The sequence below is a fragment of the Pteropus medius genome, unplaced genomic scaffold, assembly GCF_902729225.1.
Source record: "Pteropus medius unplaced genomic scaffold, Ma_sr-lr_union100, whole genome shotgun sequence".
In the NCBI taxonomy this organism is placed as follows: Eukaryota; Metazoa; Chordata; class Mammalia; order Chiroptera; family Pteropodidae; genus Pteropus; species Pteropus medius.
The window spans coordinates 4,017,799-4,042,655 of record NW_024349800.1 but is presented as its reverse complement, the minus strand read 5'-3'; the positions used below and the strand labels follow the sequence as shown (position 1 = coordinate 4,042,655).

The following is a 24,857-nucleotide window of genomic DNA, read 5'->3' as shown; positions in this document are numbered from 1 at the left end:
TTCTGTGACACTTCGCACTTCTTCAACTCCCATGACCCCTTCCACAGATACATCCCCACTTTGATATTTGAGTCGGTCAGGGTTGCAAGGAACAGAAACCAACCTGAGCTGCTTTAAGCACAAAAGGAAGAGAGTTTTATTGGGAGTGTCATGGGCGTGGCCAGACTTAGGAGGAAAGGGCTGGCCCTTGCCTGGGAGAGCTGGAGAAGACAGGATTCTCCTTCCTCCCTTAGCTCTGTGCTTGTCTGGGTCTCTCATCCTCTCCTCTCTCTGTTTTGAGACCCACATGGCCAGCTTGGCATGGCTGTCCCACAGCCCTTGAGATCAATTTGAATCTCTTACTGAGTCTGGTTTAATAGTTGGCCCCCAGGGTCAGATTTCCAGCCTGGCGAAGGTCACGTATGAACATAGCTGCCTTAGTCCCACCTCGTGAATGGATGGCACGTTCCAAAGAGAGGAGATCGTGGGCTCAGGGACTAAATAGACCCTTCAGGAGGTGGGCTCCACGCTGCAGGCTGTCCTCCAGGTGTGGCATGAGCACCACCTGATGAGCAGGGCTCTTATATGTGACCAGGGGCCAGGCTCCCACACCTCTCAACCCAGATCCTCTAGCCCCCTCTCCCTATTTCACACTTGAACAAAGTTTAGCGTGGCGTAGGCCTTTCCCTGAGGTCCTGCCCAGTGGGTGGAAAGTGTCACCCTAGGCCTACCTGGCCTCAACGCCGCACTTCCTATGCCATTGTTGTCCACACAGAGTATCACAGCTCCTCGGGCGGCCCCATCCCATTGCCGATGTGTTGCATTATTACTAAACCTCTGAATTCTTCTTTCTTATGTTGAGGCTAAGCCACATCTCCCCATCCTGAAGGTGTGTGATTTCTTGTTAGACCCAAGCCTAAGCTCTTATATTCAAGCCTAGTTCATACTACTAGATCCAGATCTTTATCACAGAATGTGTTTTGCCATTCCTGTTCATTTCCTATCATGGGCAGGTTTATAAGGAAAGGCCGAGTGGACAAGCCTGAGTTCCCTGTCGACACTGCTCTTGTCATTGGGCCATTTGGGGTGACCCTTCAACCAGCTCTTCACTTGTTGCCTTGAAACTCAGTGCAAGTACTTGTCTGTCTTGTCCTCGGGGCTAGCAGGAGATACTTTTCCTGGCTGGGATGTGAGGAAGCTCAGTTTGGTTAACAGATATTTTCTGGCCTGGGTGCTGCACCAGGGTCTGGGGATCCAGAAGCACTCTCTGGTCCCTGCTCTGAGGTGTGCATGGTCTAGAGGAGGATGCAGGTGGTGGTGTCTTACTGATGCTCCTGGAAGGGCTGTTTTACATGCTGAATCGGGGGAGGGGGTGGGTCATAAAAGGCTTCACAGAGTTGGTATTTGGAAAGGGTTTTAAAGGAAGACTGGAATTTGCCAAGCAGTGTTGTGCTTATGGGGAAGGTAAGAGTTGGCAGACAGTTTGGGCAAGGGGTGGTAGTCATGTATTTCACGTGCTCACATTTATTTCCTGCATTTCCATCTCCATCATTTGTATGAGGTGGCTTTGGCTTTAGCAGAAACCGAGTGTATGTTGGAAGGGTACTGGGATCATTCACAGGACCCCTGGGGCACAGTGGCACATACTGAGAAGGCAGAACCACCATTCTGGGGGCTGCAGGAGCTGTGGGGCTCCCTCATTCTGGATTCGCTGCTGTCCTTTAGCAGTTTGACTCCAGTTTTAAAGTAGGAGGTGGTGATGAGCTGGATTTTAATTTGCCTTCGGTCAAGAGGGGCTCCAGGATGGGCTCACAGCAGAGTGGTGGAGGGTGCAGGTAAGGGCCCTACGTGAAGGAACTGGGGTCCGACAGATGGGGGATTTGGGTGCTGAGATGTCTGGTGACACTTACCTCTCTGGGCAGGAGGCGTGCCAGGCCGTGGCGTGGGAAGGGCATGGAGGTGGTTGACCTGCCTCAGCTGTGGCAGGTATCTAAGGACCAGGGTCACTGGCTTGGGAGGCAGAACTTTTGTCTGTCTTCGCAAGCCCGAGCTGATGCCAGTCCCCTCCTCTCCCCAGAACCGGCCTTCGGTGATCACCTGCGCCTCCGCCAGCGCCCGCAACTGCAACCTCTCCCACTGCCCTATTGCGCACAGTGGCTGCGTGGCGGGGCCGGCCAGCTACCGGAGGGCCCCCAGCTGTAAGTTTCCCTGGGGCCGGGGACAGCCAGGCGGGCTTGGGCTTCCTCAGTCAACGTAACTTCAAGTGGAGTTTGTTTCCTTCTATCTCATGCTGTAGGTGGGAACATCTAGCCCCTGGAGCTTATTTCTAGTGGAGGCTGAGTGGGGTTTTTTGAGCACATGTGTACCTCGCATTGTGCCTGGCTTGGGTGGGAAGGGGGAAGAAACACACTGGCCCTGACCTCCAGGATCTCTCTCTGGTTGGGGAACGGCGGGCTCTACCATCACTTAATGCCACGTTCTCTCTGAACCCAGGGCAGCAGGCTTGCTGCCAGGTTACAGGTTCAGAAATGTAACCCACCCAAGTGCCCAGCTCAGCTGGATGGAGGTGGGCCCTCTGTCCCCAGATCCTAGCCCTGACCGCTGTCCTGCTCCCCCACAGCCACCACCACCTGTGACCCTGTGGTGGAGGAGCATTTCCGCAGGAGCTTGGGCAAGAACTACAAGGAGCCTGAGCCGGCGCCCAACTCAGTGTCCATCACGGGCTCCGTGGACGACCACTTTGCCAAAGCCCTGGGAGATACATGGCTTCAGATCAAGGCGGCCAAGGACGGCGCATCCAGCAGCCCCGAGTCTGCCTCACGCAGGGGCCAGCCCGCCAGCCCCTCTGCCCACATGGTCAGCCACAGTCACTCCCCCTCAGTGGTCTCCTGAAGGGAGCACCGCCCTCGAACAAGACGTCGATCTGCATGGTTTGCCTGAGCTTTGAACAGTCAGTGCTTAAAAAAAAAACACAAAAAAAACAAAAAAAGAAAAACAGAAAAACAAAAAAATTTGTGGGGGTGGGAAGGGAGGGATGGTTTATTCGCAAAAACCGCATCGTTGGGATTTTTGTTCTGTTTTTGTACTTGCTTGGTATTCGTACGCCAGGGCCCTCAAACATGATAGCAGGAATGGAGTGTGGAACAGCTGTCTGATGTAGCACCCTGACTTCCTGCCTCAGTTACCAAAGAAACCTCTGACGCAGGTCTGCTGCCCCCACGGGGCCAGGACGCCATGGCGCGCGCTTTCTCAGTCACAAGCCATGACATCGGTGACCCAGACGATTTGTGCTTTTCCATTTGCTTCTCGAGACCAGGGTGAGTGTGGCTTAGCTTCCGTGGCTTGTTTGGTCCAGCCAGCATGTGTGCGCCTGTGTGTGTGCGTGCGTCTACTTGAAGAGAACTGTTGTGTCTGATTTGCACTATTGGAGGAGGACTAGGGTTGCCCGCCTGACAACTTTATGTGAGATGCTAGTACTCTGAGGGCAAACTGCTGAAAAACAAAGGGTTTAAGGATGACATTTCTGACCATTTGTGGTTTTGTTGTTTAATTTTAGACGAAACAGCTTTGGAAGGGGAAGTCTCATACAGGTTATAGGTCTTTCTCTAGATTTCAGGTGCTTGCAACTGGACTGCAGACTCTACCAATCACGGGCATTTTACTTTTTCTAAACACTGCAGTTTGTTAGACTAGAGCTGAGGTTGGAGGTTCCGTAGTGCTTTAAACGTAATGCATGTTTTAAATGGAGAAAAATAGCTGGTTTCTATTAATTGTGTATAGACAGTAAACACAAACCTTAATACTTGCTAGCTTCTGTTCAGAATTAGTTTATTTTTGTCAGTTACAGTCCTAGATATACTTACTGCTGGTACAGTTATACTCTAAGATTTGTATTTGATAGTCACGTTACTCCCAAGTAGTATGTGGCCAGCTGGCCCCTGGCAGGCCCCGTAGACGGGCGGTCGAGTCATCATCGGGCAGCCATGGTGTAGGATGCTGTAGTTTTTGCTGCAGGCTGACAGCATCATTTATTTTTTGCATCCCTGTCTGCTTATTACTAGCTCCCTGGGGAGTTGGGATTTGTGTCTTCCAACTTCCCTCCATGCAGAAACTGTTCCCTTTAACTCTCTTGGCTGAACAGATTACTGACAATCTGTGATATGGTATTTTGTATGCTTCCTCATACGCTGGGGCCAAGGCAGTATACATTCCTCTGACTTTATACAGTTATTACTGCATTTATCATTTGCCATAGTAATAGCTACTAACTAGAAATTAGGTGAAGAAAAAAGCATGAGACACAGCTGTGGATGTTCAACAGCTGCTCTTTTTTGGAAAATGCACGTGTTTATTCCCCTGCCCCTCCGCCGGGCTACATTCCAGCCTCACCCACTAGAGAGCTTAAGAAGTCGCCTGGCCAGGTGACATGACCACCTCACTTGCAAGGCATTATGGACTCATGGGAACCCTTGAGGCTGGTTTTCAGTATGAGTAAAATACAGGTTAGCTGGTTCATTTTGAAAATTGGCACCGGGTGGAAGTGTCGGAGGATTGGCTCTTGCTGTGGTCACGGGGTGGCTGCAGGTCGTTGAAAAGGTGGAAGCAAAGCCCCTCTCCTCTCGCCCCTGCACACATTTCACTCCCACTTAACTGGGCTTCCAGGCTTCCGCATTCAGGCCCCTATATTTTCTGTAGGAAGAATCGTTGAGAACACTTTTTTTATATAGGTAACTTTAAGACCATCATTACGCTGTGCGTAAAGAATGTACAGAGAAATTTGTAGGTATTTTTTGAAGAACAATTAATTTGTTAATGATATGTAGCTATTTAATTTTTCCCTTTCCTATTGTAATCATTCATATTTTTTTGTTTGGAAAAAAAAGTTGATCTTTTTTTTGTCGTAGATTTGTCTGTAAAAGTGCAGGAACACAGTTATTCTATGAGAACACTGCATCTGCCTTAATAGCCACTAGTTTGTTATTGCTACAGGCTACTGAGCGTCGCCACAGGAAAACAACCCCACTGCCGGTGGGCTCTGTGAAGAACAGCTCCTCAGACGGCTCTGTCAGTGAATGAGGCCATCGCTTTGGGGGAGGGGTCAACGGCTCTGACAGCCGGGTCCCTGGTGCACTGACCTATCTGGGATAGGCAGTACCTAGAGGGGGCCTCGGGCAGACAGGGACGCAGAAAAAGCAAACATGTGACCGGGAGGGAAACACACTCCCCGCATCAGGAGGAGCACAGCGAGGTTCTTCACAGAGCCACGCCATCTGCAGTGTGTTCTGACCGTTCTCTCCACGTCTGTAAATCTGTAATATACCATTCTCTGTGGCCTGTTTTTCCTGGAAGAAGAAGAAAAAAAAAGGTTTGGCAGGCCATCTTTTTTTTGTACTTAAAAAAGTAGCCTTAAGAACAATAATAAAGTGCTCTTAAACCACGGACTATATGTGTGATCCTTGGGTCCTGGAGTGCCAGGGTCTTTGATGCGAGGCCTGGGGGTGGGGTGCTCGGTGGCCCTGTACCTGTCTAGCAAGGTTCCCCTATTTAAGCCCCACATGGGCTGGAAAATTATAATTTAACTCCAAGAAGCATCATTTAAAACCTAACCTACAGAAATCCTACTCTGGTAAGAGTCTCAGACTCCATTTTGACTTTGGTTCCAGGCATGAGACTAAAGATGACACCACAAGGATAAAAGGCGTGTGGAGAGGGTACCTCCTCTCTCCGGGGTTTCCATACCCACCTCCGTGGGTGTCACAGATGTGCAAACCCGGGATAAAAAAAACTTGGTCCAAGCCTGAGTGATACACACCTGAGCCCATTTGAACCACCTTGTGCCTGTCGGACACCTGGACATAGACTGAAGCACACACATAGGGACAGCCACCCCACACTGGACTGAGGGCTTCCAAGGCACCAACGAGGAAGCAGCCCTCACTTGGCTGTGGGAGGGTGGTGTCAGCTGAGCTGGTTTCTCTCACTTGCCCTTTTAGTCTGTTGGGACAACTCCCAGTCCTCATTGTCGTCACCTCATGGGGGCCAAGGCAGAAAGGATCCTGGGAGCTTGACTATCAAACACTGTGACAACAACAAAGAACTGCTCATGGAGGGAACCAAGGCCCAGATTGGTGGCATTACCAAGGTTATTATTTAGCTCAGAACTGGTGAGATGAGGAATCATGAGACATGGAGAACACCAGAGGCTCCTGGGCTGCAGAGGGAGGGCCCCAGTCCTCAAGGTATGGACAGGAAAGGACCAGAAAAGTTGGAGGGGCACAGAGCCCAGAGTCACCAATCCTGAGGCTGCAGTCACTCTGGCCACCGAGCGCCTCAGCGGGGAGAAGCTGGCCACGCGAGGATGAGCCGTGTCAGACGGTCTCGTCGTCACTCATGTCCCAGATCTGCGTGGAGACGGGGGAGACATTCAGCATTGGTTGTGGCCCAGTGAGGCCCACTGATGTTCAAAGCTGTACCGTTGTGATGACAAGCAGAAGGAAGAATGGCTCCCACTTACATGTGACACGCTGTGCTTCACAAGTGCCTTGTCACTAAGGGATTGACACCTCCATTTCTTATATAATGAAACCGAGTTTCAGAGAAGTGAAGTTACTTGCCCAGTGTCTCTCTGGTAAGTGAGCCTGCCTGTGGCTGAGTCAGTGCGGAGAGCTGGAATTTGGCCCCAGGGAGTGTGAACGCCTCCTCAGTTCTCCAGGGTCCACAGCAGAGTGGCCATCCCTACCCCAGTCAGTCCCTGCTCACTCTTGTTCCTGTGGCCCTGACCATGTCCCCAGATCATCTTGTTTCTTTTAACGGCCTTCTTATTGTCCATCTGTCCTCTGGAAGGTAAACTCCCTGCAGGCAGGGACTTGGGCTGTGCACTTGCTGAATGGGGTCCAGATGGCCTACGCACACACTTCCTGCCTCCACAGGCTCCCACCCTGGACGGCCTGCTCCATCACCCATGTGAACTGTGGTCCTGGTGCCAAATGGACTAAAAACCACATACCCAAACGTTAACGAGCAGGCTGCCCCTGGAGAGTCCCTCCCCACCAGCCCCAGGGGGCACCTAGTGCAGGACAGTGGAGATGGCCAGATCCTGCCTCTGTCCCTCAGTGTATGTGTCTTGGGGAACCTGAGACTTTTTAAAGAGTCTGGCGTGTGGGGGAGGGGATGTGAATATGGAGAAAACAGGAACCTCCATAGGAATGAAAGTGAGGGGAGGCCCCATAGGCCAGTTCTTTCTCTGTGGCCAGCACAGAGGCCCCCCGACTCTTTGTACCCTGGACCCCCTGGGAGGCTGGCCCCTGAACTTACGCCTTCAGACCTTCAAAATTCCTAGAATTGGTTGCAAAAGGCCACCTCAATGCTAGCTGAGAGAAGGAACATCGTGTTTACACGAGGCTGGCCCCGGGGAGACGAAGAGGCCTGGCCAAGGTAAATATCAGCACCAGTTTGACTTTCAAAGTCAAGGATGTAGAAAACAGAGAAGGAAATTTCCTCTCCTTAGGACCCAGCAGCCTGAGCCAGCGAGGGCTGGGGGGCATGCCTCTCAAATACACATCCCCATTTCTACTTAACACCCTGCTGTCCGAGGACACTGGGGGTAAGATTGCAATGCCAACATGGGCTGTGGAGGAGCGAGTTCTGGGGTCCAGTAACCTGAGTGGCCAGGCAGGCCCTCCTCTACTTTGGGCCCAGCTCACTCACTACCTGGCTCATCCTCAGCATAGCTTCAAGTAGACTCCTTGGGCCTGCAGCCGGGGGCAGGATTCAGCAGTAAGATGTGCGGTGGCTGCATTTCGAAAGAAAGCTTCACTTAGGAGCCCCTGGGCCCGATGAGCCTTCAGTTCTGACCATCTGAACAGGGAAACGAACCACCAGAGGGTTCACCAGCGGAATTCATTCTTTCACTGTGTCATTTAATAAACACATTTATGGAGCCCCCTTCCTGTACCACGAGTTGTACATGCCTGGTGCAAATACTCCTTCCTTAACTCCCTATAAGAGCCTGTGAGGTGCAGATGGGAACCAGCTCAGAGGTAAGGCAGCCTGTCTAGGGTTGCATAGCAAGGTGCAGGGCCGGGAGCACAGGGGAAAGGTTATGTGAACAAAAAGGACTGCCTGGACTGCCCTCAAGGCTGGGGTGGGCTCTGTGAAGGCGGAGGCCTTGGCAGGGGCCCTACCAGGCCAAGAGGAAGGAAAATGAGGGGGGTGAGCTCGGTGAGGGGGGGCTCTATGACCTCCTACCCAGCCTCCTGGGAAACCACTACCAGCCAGGGCGTGGAAAAGTCCATGTCAATGAGCAATGCCGTCTGCAAATGGGCAGATGGGTTTGTTCACAGGATGCTGGGGGGCCGAGCCCAGAGCAGGGCTTTATGGGAAAGCAGGAGCCGCCATCTATTTTATCATCTAGTTTATTGGGTCTCAGATGTGGGGAAGAGAGAGCTGGCCTGAATATGGGCATCTGAGAAGGAGCCTGGCTCTGCCTCTTGCTGCTGGCACTGCCCAGGCTGTGTAGAGGATCAAGTAAGACACCCAAAGAGCTTATTATGAGGAGACTCTACAGAAAGGGGAAGGAGGATGAATTTTACATAGCTGCATGGGGATTTTTTAGAACAAGTTCCCTGGGCCTGAGATGGGTTTCTCCACTAGGGCAGCAAGTCCTTTTCCCAGCAGCTAGGCACAGGAAGGCAGCAACAGTCTTCATTTTAATCTCCAGAAACTCAAGCCTCAACAAACACTTATGATCTCACACGTGTAATCTAAAAAGCTGAACTCACAGAACCAGAGAGTAGATGTGTGGTTGCCAGGGCCTGCGGGAAGTGGAGGAATGGAGGTCAAAGGGCACAAACTTTCAGTTAATAAGAGGGATAAGTTCTGGGAATCTAATGTACAACATGATGCCTATAGTTTAATACTGTATTGTATGCTTTGAATTTGACAAGAGAGTATATCTGAAATGTTTTCACCACACAAGTCACTGAGGTGATGGATGTGTTAATTTGATTGTGGTAATCATTTCACAATGTGTAGATATACGTCATGTTGTACAACCTAAATATATACAACTTTTATTATACAATTATCCCTAAATAAAGTTGGGCGGGTGGGGGGTGGGGGTGGGGACTTAAGCCTCATCCAGACTATAGACTCCCAGAGGGGTCTGAGATCAGTCTGCATAGCACCTGGTGGAGAAGTCCCAGAATGGAGGTTGTATTAAATTGGCAATGATTTTTTTAAAAATGTTAATGCTAACTGTTGGCAAGGGTATAAAGAAACACTTCCAGGAGAAGTATAAGTATAAATTGGTACCATATTTTTTAAAAGAAGAGACTTGAGAATATGCAGTACAAAACTTTAAATGTATTTGTACCCTAAGGAAGAGAGAATCTTTTTGTAGATGATACACAAGTAAACCTAGAAAACCCAAGAAAATAAATGCTAAGATGAATACAAACAATAAAGAGCATCCGGTAAAATAGAAGATATAAAACAACAAATTGTAGCCTTCCTATATACAAACAACATCCAGTTGGAAAATGTAATGAAAGGGAAGAAACCATTATAAAAACAATGAAGATAAATTACTAGGGAATAGAACTAACATGAAATGTACAATATCTACATAAAAAATTCTCTTTAAAACAGTATTGCAACAGCCTCACAAGAATCTTATGGAAAGAATGGGGAAACGCCTCTTGTTTTTGCATAGGATGATTCAACTTCAATCAAGATTTTGCATAGGATGATTCAACTTCAATCAAGATGTCAACTTTTCCCAAGTTAATATATAAATTTAACAAGCTCAATTTAAAGAAATCTATCCTATCTGGAGCGAGACAAGCTGGTTCTAAAGTTTATGTGGAAAAATAAGAATAAGGAAATCTTTGAAAAGAAGGGCAATGAAGAGGTTCCCCTATTATATGTTTAAACATGTCATAAGGTCTATAATTAGAGTTGTGTCCGCTTGAGCACAGATGGGCCAGTGGAACAAAATGAGTCCAGAAACAGCACAAAATAGAATGTCCAAGTACACATGGAAATTTAGTATTTTCATGATAAAGATCTGGTGAGTGGCCTTAAATCATTAAAAAAAAAAAATGGACTTTTTAATATAGATGATATGGGAACAACTGGATAGTCATTTGCAAAAAAAGATAAAAGTGATTCCATGCCTGACACTGTACATCAGAATCAACTCCAAATGGAACAGAGATATAAATGTAAAAAAATGAAACCATACAAATACTAGATATAAACATGGGTGAATTCCTTTATAATACAGGAGTGGGAAGCCTTAGACCTAAAATCTATAAGCAATAAAAACATACATCGGATTATGTTGAAACATACTTGCAATTTTGCACGGAAAAACCTATAAGCAAAGTCGAAAAGACAAACAGCAAACCGGAAGAAAACACTGTAACATTCCATAAAAGGCTAATCTCCTTTACAAATAAATTAAAAAATACAGAAGAGAAAGATCAATAAACTGATTTTTAAAAAGCAGGCCAAAGACATAGTTCTCAGAAAAAGCTAGGCAGGTGGCCTTTAGACATAAGAAAAGGTACTCAACCTTAATCAGAATAAGAGAAATGCTAAAACTACTTAGAACACATAAAAAGATACTACCTAGAAAAGAAAAAAATGATTAGGACTTCACAAAAATCAAGACTTCTGGTCTCTAAAAGACCACTGTAAAAATAAAAAAGCAACCCACAGACTAGGAGAAAATATCCACATGGTATATAAAAAGGACTTGTATCCAGAATATACAAGAAATTCTTCAGCTCAGTGATAAAGAGACAAATGGATTTTTAAAAAATGGCCAAAGATTTGAACAAACACTTCACAAGAGAGGAACTACAATGGCCAAAAAGAACCTGAAAAGATGTTCAGCATCCTTTGGGAAATGCAAATCTAAACCACTAAGAGACGGCACACCTCACCTTCTAGAATGGCCGAAATAAAAAAGACTGGGAACGCACACACTGCTGCTAGTACGAATGTCAACTGGCATAACCACTTGGGTGAAAAGTAGTGACTTGTTAAGTTAAACATACCTTACCATATGACCCAGGCATATTCTACTCTGATTTGTCTCAAAGAAATGAAAACACATCTGCAAGAAGATGCTCTGAGCAAGAGTGATCATAGCAGCTTTATTCATAATAGGCACGGACTAGAATCAACCCAAATGTCCATCAACAAGCAAACAGACAAACTGTGAAATGCCCATACAGTGGACACTACTCACCATCGAATGAACAAACCACTGAAGCATGCAGCAACACGTATGCATCTTAGAATCCTTATGCTGAGTCAAAGCCCAGCACAAGACTACATACTATATAAATCCATTTGTATAGAATTCTAATTAAAACTGATCCTTGGTGACGGAAAGTAGATCATCTGTCACAGCTCATTAAACTATACATTTTAAATGGATGAATTTTAATTTATGTAAATTATACCCTAATAAAGTTGATTTTTCAAAAAGCTGCACAGAGAGAACCTTTTCTCACCTACCGGATTGGCAAAAATCCTAAAGCTTCACAATACATTCAGTTTGTGATCCAGTGGGAAAACAGCACTTCCCTACGATGCTGGTGGAACATTAGCTGTATAACTCTACAAAGGAAAATCTGGCTGTATATGACAGAATTACTTATGTCTTAACTGTTGACCCAGCAAGCTCACTTTCAAAGTCTAAAGATCCACCTCCACAAATATAAAAGGACATCGTTCACTCTATATGGTTTGTTACAGGAAAAGACTGGAAACGATACAGGTGGGAATCAGCTAATTAAACTCTTCACTGCACATCCAGATCAGGGGCCATTGTGGCCCTAAAACACAGAGAGAAAGAGCTGAATGAACTGATATGGGGCGATTACCAAGATTTACTTAGTGTGGAAAAAAAGCATCTGTGGCATGCCACCTTTTGTGTGAGAAAGAAAATAAGAATATTTAAAATTCTTTTTAAAATTTGCAAAAATAAGCACAGGAATGGTAAAAACAGAAATTGACTTAAATGACTATCTTCGGGGGTGGGTGGAATGGAGGTTAAACTGCTCTGAGCATACCTTTTAACTTTGGAATCAAGTAAATGTCTTACATATTTAAAAAATGAAACCAAGAAAAATAACCCCAAGCACAGCAACAAAACAACTGGACTTCGTCAAAATGGAAAATATTATGTTTTCTAAAGAAACATTTAAGGACACTATTAAGAAAGTGAAAAGACAACTCGGAGTGAGAGAAAATATCTGCTTATCATATCTGACAAGGGACTTGTATCTATACCATTTATAAGTCAAGAATAAGATAAATAACCCAATTTAATATGGGCCAAGGAGCAGACCTTTCTCCACAAAGGACATATAAATGGCTAAGAAGCACAAAGGCATGGACATGGAAACCTGAACATCATTAGCCATCAGGAAAGTGCAGGTCAAAACCACAGGAACATACCATTTCACACCCATCAGGATGGCTTTAATCAAAGAGGCAGATAATAACAAGTGTTGGTGAAGATGTAGAAAAACTGGAACCCTTATGTGTTGCTGCTGGGAATGTAAATGGTGCAGCGTCTTTGGATAACAGACTGGCAAGTCATCAAAAGCTTAGACATAGAGTTAAATATGGCCCAGCAATTCCACTGCTGGGTGTAGACCCAAGAGAAATGAAAACTTCTATCCACATAAGAATTTCTATGTCCACATAAGAATACATGATTGTTCATAGCATTATCTGTAACAGTCAAAAAGTAGAAACAAACCAAATGTCCACCAGCTGATGAATGGAAAATGCAGTCTATCCATGCAGTGGCATATTATTTGCCCAAACACCTGCCTGCACTCAGTCTTCTCAGGAGCCTGAGGACCTTGCTGTGACCACCCCCATTTTACAAAGTAGGCAACTCAGGCTCAGAGGAAATGATGTAACCTATCAAGGAGACCGTAAAGAGCTGGTAAGGAGCGGGTAAGGAGCAGAAGAGAGGCTTTTCCCACTTTATCTTACAATTTCCTTATCGTTAAATGTAACTTCTTTTAAAAAAAACAATGAGGAACATTCTGAAGCTTGCTTCCTGGACTGACACTGTGAAGATGACGCAATAAGTGGCTCCATAGCCATCAGCACACAACGGAACCATGGGCAAACCCAGGGCAGGCGAAAGGCCAGGAGAGCCTCCAACCTGTCCTGGATCTTGGGGCCTCACCTCTGTCCTCTGACCCCATTTAGGGGGCTGGTCCTAAGCGCCTTTCCTGAGGCTTGGGCTGTTGGCTCAGCTGGAGAGGCACTAGCAGTAGGCCATGCTGCTCTGGGCCAGCTGGGGGCCTGACCCGACCCTCACCCCGCCCCTCAGCAGTGACTGGACCCACAACTCTGAACCAGGGGGACTTTCTAACCATCTGGGCTCATCACAAGGGGCCAGGGACCATGTGTGGCTAGACCGCACATACCCAGAGGGCCTCAAGGTTTCACTTTCCACTCCTCTCAGACACATTTGAGAGGAGCTTTTTGTCATCCAGTTTCAAACTTGTGTCCCATTTCTGGACTACACTGCCTGGAGCATACCACAGACTAAGGTTTTTCTTTTATAAACACTGTAATTATCTTGTGAATGGCACAATTATATTTGTCTCTGTGTTAAAAGTGTTCATTTGTAAAATGTAAATGTTTCAAATATACCACAGTTTTTGAAACCTGGTTTTGGCATTTCTCTATTTCTTAATTTAAAAAATGGAAATATCCACACCTCTCCGGGCCTCTGAGCAGCCCTGTTCCCCACGCCTCCTTGCTGGGTCCTCACAGGCACGATTCTGTCTGCTGGGTGGAGATGCCGCTGGGACCCCCAGGAGAGGGCAGGGCTGTTTCCAGGGGCCCTGGTGCAGGCTCTGAATGCCCATGAGGGAACGGGATCTGTCCTCCTCAGTGTCACTGGCCCCTGGCTGCTCTCCTTGGGTATCCACAGGCCTCTGGTGCTGTTCCCACCCACACTCCACACAGCACCAGACTGGTTTTCTCAGAAAACAATCCCATCACGTAATGTACCAGTTTTACAGCCTTCAAAGGCTTTCCCTGGCACAGAGGGAGAGTGCAATCCATACTCCTTTCTGGGCCACTAGTCTCCATGCCCTGGCCCCACCGGCCTCTCTCAGCTCCCCTCCCACAACTCCCCTTCCCCTCTCTCACCCTCATCCTCCCTCTCTCTCTCTTACTGGAGCCACCGGGTCACCAGGCCACACCAGGCCAAGGGCAGCCTGGTCTTTGCTTCACCACTGTGCCCTCAACCCTGGCACAAAGCCTGGTTCGATACATGGCTTTTGAATGAATGGTGATTCAGAACCATCTGCTCTGGATATGACTCCACAGTGAAGAAAGAGGTCCCTCAGTCCAGCTGGTTTCTGGGGTCTCTGGCTAGTCAAACCCTTGGCCTCCAAGCCTCAAAAGACACTGTGGTCATCTGGTGGGAGGCCATGGGATAAGTGGGCAGTGGGGCCACCTTCCAAGCAAGGCCTTAGCCCCAGGCCATGAGACCTTATTCTCCTTCTGGGCCCCACCATCGAGTCCCGGACTAGGCCACAGGAATGCATAGTGGTGGACAGTTCTTGCTTCTGGACTCCAATAGGCTCCAGAACAGGACTGTGCTGGTCAGAAAGGATGCTCTGTATGCAGCAGTTAGGGGTCTTCCTAGATGGTGGCCTCGCAGGCTAACCTGTGAGCACGCTGGACCCAGGTCCACCTGTGCAACATGTGCCTAGGGTGGGGAGGGGGCACAGGAGGTGCCACTGGGTAAAGACCTGGGTTCTGATATCCCAGTTCCCAGATTCCTGTCACATCGTGGACACCTGGGCCAACTCAGGAATAACCCTGTCCTCTCTTTCACAGTAAGTCCAGAATCCAAGGACAGTGCCCCAGTGTCCATGTCTATATCATGGGATGCGAAATTATCAAGATCCTTCTGCCCTCAGCTGGGATGGCTGGTGTGAACCGCCAAGGCCTGTCTGTGTGAGCAGATGATGGCTGTAGGGGACAACGAGAGAAGGAGAGGGTAGAGAGTGCATAAGTAAGGCTGGAGCAGATGGCAAAGGTTCCCTCGGGGGTCAGCAGCCCATGGCCTGCACAGGACATCCGAGTGCCCTTGCTCTATGTCCCTGGCAGCCAGAGGCCTCACTCCCTTTATATCTACTCAGCTTTCAGCCTTCTTCAGTGGAGATTAAATGACTTCCCCTCCCAACCCATGCTCCGGGCTCTGCACTCCCCCTTATACTCTGCCATTTTGGTACCTCCCCTTTGAAAGATGCCCATCTGCCATTCTGCTTGTACCCAGACACTACCTCCTCCAGCCTGGCCTCTGCTGGACACCAGATTAGGGGGAGGAATTAAGATCCAATCTCTCTTCTCAGGGAACTCCAGCCCCAAACTCAGCCTTCACACAACAGGCAGCTGAGGGCTGGGGGAGGAAAAGAGGTTGGGGGCTTAGCTAGAACTTCTAGGGCAACTTCTAGCTCTAGTCTTCTGATAGATAACTCATAAGCCTTTCCCATCCTCACCCCCACAGGTCCCAATTTAGGGGCCCTGCATGACTGCCCTATGACCCCCACTGCTCCAGGGGTTCTAGAAACAAGGTTAAGAAACAGTCATGGCCAAGGCAGCTGGTAAGAAACAAATAATGACATACAAAGCACATCAGGCCGCCAGTGGTGAGGGGAGCAAAAGGATAAAGGAAATGCTTCACGTTGGCGGCAGGATGGGGGTGGGGGGCTCTACCCCTGCCATGGGGTGCAGAGGATGCCTCTGTCTGACTACAGACTGCGCAGCGCAGCTGATCAAAGGCACACTGAGGGAGGAGGCAGAGCCTGGGTCTGTGCACACATGCGGCTAGTACTCCACCTTCGGGGGGCCTCTGAGCCCCCAGTCCTCCCCACTCTCCCTACAAAGATGCTCTGGGCTGCAACTGATGAGGAGAGGAGGTCTGAAAAAAATGGCCTCATGCTTTAGAACCTAGATCCAGAGAAAAGGATAGGCCAACACACCAGGCCAACACTCAGAAGTGCTGGTGGGTCCTCAGCAGTTCCTACATTCACTGCTCCAGGCGCTGGGAACTCCGTTAACATTCGAAACGCAAAGAGACAAAGACAGGATGTCCTGGAAGTGGGTGCCCAGGGGTCTCATCTTAAAGGAGGCACAGGAGGGAAGCAGTGGAGAACAGGCTGCTGAGAGCAGCTACTGGGCTTGGATGAGGAAGAATGGAGAACAAGGTAGGTTGATCGAGGCTGCAGCTCTCCTGGGGAGATGCAGATCTCAGGCCACGATAACCCAGTGTCAGGGAGGCTCCAGGACAATCTATCTGAGGAAGAGCTGCTTCTTTCTAACTTCCCACCAGAGGAGGAACTGCCCTCCAAGGCCAGGCAGGAGAGACACAGGAGGCAGAGGTCTGCCCCATGGGAGACAGGACGCTCAAGCCATCCCCCAGGCCAGAAAGGAGAAACTGCTGTCGGAGCTGGGATTCCTGTCCTCCCGTTACCAGGGGTGGTGTGGGGGCTTTGCCCACGCATAAGACGAGTATTAGGCAGGGATTAAGCATGTTTTCAAACTAGTTTTAATGATGTGAGAAAATGATCAAAATTAGAGAAAAAACTATGATCAATCTGACTCCAGTCACATAGATGCATGGTAAAAAAAAAAAAAAAAAATGGCTAGAAGTAAAAAGCAAACTAGAACAATAAGCCCCAAGTAGTAGAATCATGGGTATAAATTTTATTTGTTATCTTAGAAACCTTTTACAGTGCTCACATAAGACTTATCACAATCAGAAAAAAATGCAACGTAAAGAGTGGGGATACTGAAGCCCTTCAGGGATCTGGACCCTAGAGGAGTGAGCACTGGCTGCAAGTGCTCCACCCAGTCGCAGCCCACGAGGACTCAGTACCTGTTGTCTGCGTACTGCCCCCACCCCCCCACACCCCCGCCCCAAGAAGTTCTGCTGAGCAAAATAAGAAACTTGCTAAGGGGAAACACTGCCATTTTAACCACAGTGAGGTTTACCAGTCCATAGTACAGGCTGCTGAGTGTCTCCCCATTTGATTAGTCTGGAAAATGGGCCTCAGGGCCCTGCTATATTTAGCACCCTCCCTCTGGGCATGTCCTTAAATGAGCACTAATATCTAAGAGCTCTAACTTGTGTTTATAGCCCAAGGACAAGGGCAGCCGTGCTCGGTGCTTGGAGAGGGGGTCACTCCAAGGACAGGTGAGAAGCAGCCTGGTTTTGGGCTCTCAAGCCCTAATTATCTAATGACATTCAAAGGCAGGAGGGTCCAAAATAGCAGCAGCAGAGAGTGACTTAACAACAGGGTGTGTCTTATGTGCTTGAGCTTTCCTGCTTAGTTTGGGGAGTAGCAAGGATTTATTTTGGGGACATGTGGGAAAAGGACCACAGGGCCCCAGGCTTGTTTGCTTTCTTCCTAGCTTCAAAACACATTTTTCAAATTAGGTGGTAAGAATACAGGGCAATTTCTGTGGCACCAACGTACTTTCTTTCAAGATATGATTTATATGTTTGGCCCACATTTTAAATGAAATGGTTATTGAGATAAATGGCCATGCTGGAGGCTGCAAAATGGTTTCCATTATGTAGTTCTTCTTTGCAGTTCCTTAGAAAACTTTCTGAAAAGTGCCCCTTTAAAAAGGCAGACACTTTGTATTTTTGTTCTCTACCTCAAATGATTTTTGGGGTCAACGGAGAGAGGTGGAGAAGGGAGAAAAGCCTGAGAGCTCTAGAGTGCAAGATATAAACATACACAGACTTTACTCGGAAAGAAGACATAATTTTGAATCAAATAATGCAAATTCAGATGACCTGGGATATCAGGAGAGGGCCATGACTCAATCCCAGGCAGGTATTTGCCCAAGGGCCCTGCATCTAGGCCTGACTGGCAGAGAACATGGGATGAGATAGACGCTGACCGCCCCCGACCTTGTATAAAGCTACGGGAACCAGACAGCGTGGCAATGAGATGAGGATAAAAGAGGAGAGGCAGAAATAGACCCACACATATTTCAGGTCAACTGACTTTCAGTAGGTGCCAAGGTAATTCAGTGGGGAGAGTCTTCTCAACAAAGGGAGCCTGAACAATTAGATAACCCTATGGAGAAAAATGAGCCTCAACTCATATCTCACACGGAAATTAACCGGAATCATGAACGTATGTGTAAAAGCTAAAAGTATAAAATTCCTAGAAAAGAACAAAATTTAATGAGATTTTGGGATAGGCAAAGAATTCTTATGATACTAATAATATGGACCATACAACAAAAAATTAATAAACTGGACATCAACAAAATTCATTTATCTCTCTTAAGGATAACATTAAGCAAATGAAAAGGCAAGCCAAAGATTAGAGAACATATATGCAATACATATGTCTGACAAAATACTTATGTCCAGAAAATATAAAGAACTCAGAACTCAACGATAAGAAGATAAATAACCCAGTGAAAACATGGGCAAAAGGTCTGAAAGAGATGTCACAAAAGAAGATATATAGATGGCAAATAAGTACAAGAAAAGATGTTCAGCACCCACTGTTATCAGAGACCTGCAATTAAAACATGAGATACTATCACAAACCTACCTATATGGCTAAAATTACAAACCGCCAGCTCCAAGTGTTGGCCAGTATTTGGAGCAACCAGAACTTTCATACACTGCTGGTGGAAAGAGCAAATGGTTCGGACACTTTGAAAAACAGTTTGATAGTTTCTTTAAAAATTAAACATTTATCTCATGATAACCCAGCAATTCCAGTCCTAATCACTCAAGAGAAAAGAAAACACATATGCACACAAAGACTTGTACACAAACACACATTGGAGCTTTATTTATAATAGTCCAAAAACTGGAAACAACTGAAATACTTATCAATAGGTGAGCAAATAATTATGGTACATTCATAAAATGGGGTACTATTCAGCAATAAAAAGGGACAAGCTACTGACACATGCAACAACATGGATGAATCTCAAAAATACTATGCCAAGCAAAAGAAGCCAGACAAAAGAGTACTTACTATATAATTCTGAAAAACAATCTTAAAATTTGTATGGAACCACAAAAGACCCCAAATAGCCAGAGCAATTATGAGAAAGAAGAACAGAGCTGGAGGCATCACATTTTCAAATTATACACAAAGCTATAGTAATTAAAACAGCATTGTAGTGGCATAAAAATAGAGTGAGAGCCCAAAAATAAATCCCCACATTTATGGTCAACTGATCTTTGAAAAGGGAGCCAAGAACACTCAATGGGGAAAGAATAATCTCTTTGACAAATGGTGTTGAGAAAACTGGATAACCACATGCAGAAAAATGAAACTAGACTCATACCTTACGCTGCTCTCAATTAACTCAAAATGTATTAAAAACTTAAACATAAGACCTGATACTGTAAAACTCTTAAAAGAAAACACAGGAAAGAGGCTCCTTGACAATGATCTTGGCAATGATTTTTAAGATATGATATTAAAAGCACAAGCGATGAAGAAAAAATCAACGAGTGAAACTACACCAAACTAAAAAGCTTCTGCAAAATGAAAAGGCAACCTACAGGGTGGGAGAAAATAGTTGCGAACCATATATTGGATAAGGAGTTAATATCCAAAATACATAATGAACTCATACAACTCAATAACAAAACTATAAACTATCCGATTAAAAAGTGGTCAGAGGATCAGAATAGACATTTTTCCAAAGACATTCCAATGGCCAACAGGTGCATGAAAAGGTGCTCAACATCACTAACTGAAATGGAAATGCAAATCAAAACCAGAATGGGACACCTCGCATCTGTTAGAATGGCTATTATCAACAAGACAAGAAATAACAAGGGTTGGTGAGCGTGTGGAGAAAAGGGAACCCTTGTGCACTGTTGGTAGGAATGTAAATTGGTGCAGCCACTGTGGAAGACAGTATGAAGGTGTGTGACTTTGGGCAACTTACTTAATATGGAAACAACCTGAGTGTCCCTCAACGAATAAATGGATAAAGATGTGGCATATACCTGTAACTATATCTACTTTATCTGTCTATCTATCTAATGAAATATTACTCAGCTATGAGAAAGGAGATCTTGCCATTTTTGACAACATGGATGGACCATGAGAGCATTATGCTGTGAGATAAGTTGGACAGAGAAGGACAAACACTGTATGATCTCATTATATGTAGAATCTTTAAAAGCCAAACTCGTAAAAACAGTCAAATGGCAGTTAACAGGGTTTAGGGGTATGGGAATCGGGGAGATGTTGATTAAGGATACAAACTTGCCAACAGTAGATAAATAAGTCCGGGAGAGCTAATGCACAGCATAGTGATTACAGACAACAAAACTGTATTATAAGCTTTAAAGCTGCTAAGAGACTTGATCTTAATTGTGCCCACCACAAAAAAGGAAGGATAATTGCGACCTGATGGTGGTGTTAGCTAATGCTGCGGTGGTAATCAAACTGCAATATATAAATGTATCAAATCGACAAGTTGCACACCTTAAACTTACACAATGTTATATATATATGTCAACCATATTAATAAGAAGAAAATTTAAAATAAAAAATAAAAACAAAACAAAACCCATGATTCCATTTATATGGAGCCCTAGAAGATACAAATGGAATCTGTAATGACAGAAAGCAGACCCTTGGTTGCCTGGGGCTGGGTGGTGGGGGGTTTGACTTTGAAGAGCCCCCAGGAAATTCATACCTTTTGAGGTGATGGAAATCATCCCTATTTGATTGTGGTGGTGGTTACACAGGTGTGTAAGTCTGTCAAAACTCAGAGAAAAGTATACTTTTACATACATTTTATTGTAAGTAAATTTTACTTCAACTTGTTTTTTAAGAATTCAGAAAAAAAGAAAAGCTAAAATGGGGGAAGTTCACGGAATATAAATACATATTTATAATAATTGCCAAAATATATAATAAGAGGAATATTGCGTCCTTTCCAAAATGGACAAGAACTCAGAGGGTGGGCAATCCTGAAGTGGGGCCCCAATTCCATCCTTTCAGCATCAAAACTGTTTTCTAACCATTTTATCCAGAGGTCTTATTTCTTAAACTTTTTAAGCAGAACAGAATCATTATAGTCTAGCATCCCCTTGCTTCCTCAGCTAGATGGCATGCCTTCTCTTACCCTGAACAGGATTTTCCCTTTAGTCACCAACCAATACCAGATTTAACCTAGAAGTTAAGGGCTCTGCCTCTGAAGTCAGACTTCCTAGATTGCATCCCTGTTCTGCCACTTACTAGCTGTGTGACTTTGGGCAACTTACTTAATCCCTCTGTGCCTCTGTTTTCTCATCTGAAAAACAAAGACAAAAATGCTATCTCTCTCACAGAGTTATTGTGACAATTAAATGAGTTACGGCCTTGAGATGAAGTGCTCAGAATAGTGCCTCACAGAGGGCACATATGTGAATATGTGCTGCTACTTGTTTAAATTATTGAGAACACAACCTTACAACCTGGGGGAAAAAAAAAATCCCTGTTCATATCGTTAACATTTTTTGGTTAAGTTCTTAGAAGTTGTGGGTAATCAATCTCATATAATAGCCTAATTAACACTTTTCATGCTGAAAATAACATGGAGCTGTTTCTTCCTCTTTGCTGTCTCTCCTAGGAGAGGACATCTTAGATGTCATTCCCTTCCTCAGTCACAAGAATTATTAAGTGCCAATCCTGTGTCATACTCAAATACAACTCTCTTTAATCTCTACCGTACTATGGGATCTTCACAGATAAAGAACTTATGGCTCAGAGAGGGAGATGACTCAGGGTCACACAGCCAGTAAATAGCAGAGCCAAGATTCAAGACCAGGTCTGTTTGGTTCCATGTCCTATGTTCTCTACTGCAGCTTCTAGTGAGTAGGTCCGTTTTGAGGCTCAGGTGGGTATCTTGCCAAGAGAACTATCCCCTGAAGGGAAATTGCATGACACAGTCCTGTGCTGGCCTCAGAAAGGCCTTCCTGAAGCGCTAACAGGTTACTGCTGAGAGGGCAGTGCCACCTAGCCCGTCCCCTGGGCTCTCAATCATCACTAATCCTAACACAACCCCCATGCCCCATGCGACACCAGGTCTCTAGAAATGCCACAGACTGATGTCAGGTTCCCATTATATTCAGGGACATCAGTCAGCCCCAGCCTCTGTGCTCCTCCTAGGTAGGTGGACAATAGAGGCTATTGGAGTTACACACAGGTACCCGTTGGCCCACTTTCCACCTTCCTGGGCCCTTGCTATGTTCACGGCTATAGCTTGGCTCAGAGGCATTAGATGTATGAAAGAAACAGCACTGGATATGGGGCAAGGAGCTTCCAAGTTCAGATCTGGGCTCTGCCACTTGATAGCTTTATGAGCTTAGACAAGGTTACTTGATCTGTTTGAGATTCAGTTTCCACCATCAACTTCACAAAGGTCATCAAGGGTAAATAAAACAATGATCGGAAAGCATTCACTCAGAACCTGGCACTAAGCAGCCCCTTAGGAAATGTTGAATGAAGCTGAGTCCAGGTGCACTGAGGCCACAGAAGCAAGTAGTGGAGTGAGCAGTAATCCCTCTTGGCTGTTGACTAAGGACATCATATTGGACACTTGGTCTGTTTTGTAATCTCCCTCACTACTACATGCAGATCCTTGAGGGAAAATGGGGCCTGAGACTAAGAGATCAGGAAGAAAAATGAAACTCTTTATGGAGAAAGTATCTATCTATCCATTCATCCGCTCAGCCAGTCAACAAACATACTATGTACCAGGTTCTGGGTGTTCAGCAGTGATCAGGAAAGATAAGGTCCCACTCTTGGGAGGTCCTTACTGTGTGAAGCTCACATTCTCGTGAAAGTAACAAGAAACTAACGCATAACCAGATTTAAGAAAATAGCTCTGAGATATCTAAGTATCGCGAAGGAAAGTAAACAAGGAGTGAGAAGTGGAATAACAGAGGAACACTTGGTTTAGACAAGGATTTTGAGTGAGGTCTCTTGGAGGTGACATTTAAGCTGAGATCCAAAAGATGGGAGTGAGCCAGCCCATCAAAGAGCAGAGGGAGGATGGCTCTAGGTGGAGGGAACAGCAGGTGCAAAGATCTGAAGGCAGGAAAGGGCATGGTGTGCTTCAGGGGCTGTGGGATCAGCAAAAACTCTTATAAAAGGACTGATGGGTTTCACCATGAGAGCAGAGCATGTGGTTGGGATGAAAAGAGTCTAAGGCAGAGGGATGGGAGGTCTGTGATCAGAGGGCCCATGGTTAGGAGTCTGGGTTTATTCTAAGTCATCGAACTTAAGCAGGAAGTGACTTGATCATGGACAGTGCCAGGAGAAATGGAGAGCAGAGCTGGAAATAATTTTACACACACCAAGTTCACCGCCGTCCCGCCCCCACCCCTGCACTGTTGCATAAGGGGAAACCGAGGCCCAGACAGGGGATATGGCATAAGCAAGGTCATAGGCAGAGCTGGGCCTAGAATCCTAGACTACCAGAGTGGTCCTCAGCTGTGGCTTGGTCCACGCCTGCAAAAATAGAGGTGAGAGGGTCCACTCTCCATGGACTCTGCATGCTGGAGTGCACTTACACAAACGTTTACTCTGAAAACAAGGGCAGCAACATCCATGGAACACAAACATCCTCCCTAGCTGCGCATGAAACTCTGAACCTTTTTTTTAGGAAACAGAAGTTTTGGCTTTCCTCCTCTGCAGTCCTGGTGAAGGTCCTGGGGAAGGCACAGACCTATCCTGCAGTTCAGGCTACATCGCCAGGATAAAACTAAAGGCGGAGTCAGTGATGATGGCTGCTGCTGAAGCAACAGGGTGCTGGCAAGGTGGAGCCTCTCCTCCCCGCCCCTCCACCCCGACCCCTGCCCGACTCCCCACCTGCTGTTTCCAGGCTGCTGATGGCACATTTCCCTGAGCCCACATTGGAAGGTGGGTTGAGTAGGCCAGCGCCAGTGTTTATGAGATGGCTGTACGCGCTAACAGCAATCCTTATAGACATTTATTTCACTACCTAATTTGTTCCTAATGAACTATTTCGAACTCATCAGAATCAGTTTCCCTCCAGCCCTGCTCCCCTGGCTCCTGGGGGTAGTGTTTCCAAACTCCTCTTACCCAGGCTGGCTCGGCCACCCTGATCTGCTCAGTGGAGGGGGTCTCCTGCTCCCCACTGGTGAGTCCTGAGACCCTTCCCTCTTGAAACACAGCCATGCCTGATGGTGATTTGGCAGGGGGCTCTGTCCCTCCCACATAGAACTGCTTTTTCCTTGCTGAGGACAATAAGCTTCAGGGCTTATATGTTTTTTCTGGGATATGTTTTACCATGAGTGAGAGTATGAGGCTAGCAGGAGCCTTGGGTCCAGGAGAGTTCTGAAGTTCTCTTGCAGGCTCTTGGGAAGGTGGGTCAGGGAACCGCTCAACAGTTCTCCCAGGAGGTAAAACCCAGAGTGCCTCATCCAGGGTCCCCCCACATCTGTGCCCAGGAGCCTGGACCCGCAAGTTTGAAAACAGAAGGCCAAGCCCTCCTCAGAGAGAGCCTATGTGCCTCAAACGCCAAAGCCACTTGAAGAGCTGGGTCCTCCCACTGGGTTTACAGCTGTCGCCTCTGTCTGCTAGCCTGAGAGTCCCACCAGGGCTCCTGTCCCATCACTGCTCTCCCAACCTGTCAAAGGGAGCCTGCTCTGAACCTTACCTTGCTGTGCACACCATCCCCTGGGAGGGGCCAGTGCGGGAGACTTTTAGGATGACAGAAGTTGGGTTCCACCTTAGGGACTTGGCGACTGTGCTAGGTGCCACTGGGGATACCAAGATGATGAAGATGGGATGGTCCCTTCT

The 24,857-nt window shown here is 46.5% G+C and overlaps 2 protein-coding genes and 1 long non-coding RNA gene across 8 annotated transcripts in view; 1 reads left to right on the top strand and 2 right to left on the bottom strand.

The window, feature by feature from the left end:
• The window catches only part of VGLL4 (vestigial like family member 4), a 142,304-nt gene extending 136,884 nt beyond the window's left edge, over positions 1 to 5,420 (top strand). For 3 of the 5 annotated variants that reach the window (XM_039886748.1, XM_039886750.1, XM_039886751.1), the window contains 2 exons: positions 2,057 to 2,177; positions 2,600 to 5,420. In XM_039886748.1, coding sequence (XP_039742682.1) covers positions 2,057 to 2,177; positions 2,600 to 2,871 — 393 coding nt within the window. In that variant the 3' untranslated portion in view covers positions 2,872 to 5,420. The remainder of the gene's footprint in view (positions 1 to 2,056; positions 2,178 to 2,599) is intronic. The other 2 variants (XM_039886749.1, XM_039886752.1) reach the window with 1 other exon arrangement.
• Positions 4,885 to 24,857, bottom strand: part of ATG7 (autophagy related 7) — a 220,410-nt gene continuing 200,437 nt past the window's right edge. For both annotated transcript variants that reach the window (XR_005658158.1, XM_039886741.1), the window contains one exon: positions 4,885 to 6,380. Coding sequence is in view for 1 of the 2 variants with exons in the window: in XM_039886741.1 (XP_039742675.1) it covers positions 6,348 to 6,380 (33 nt within the window). In the remaining variant the exon portion in view is untranslated. The remainder of the gene's footprint in view (positions 6,381 to 24,857) is intronic.
• Positions 13,694 to 16,641, bottom strand: LOC120621468 (uncharacterized). Its single transcript, XR_005658162.1, has 2 exons — positions 14,286 to 16,641; positions 13,694 to 14,246 (listed from the first exon to the last, which is right to left on the bottom strand). It is a non-coding gene; the product is annotated as an uncharacterized LOC120621468 (long non-coding RNA).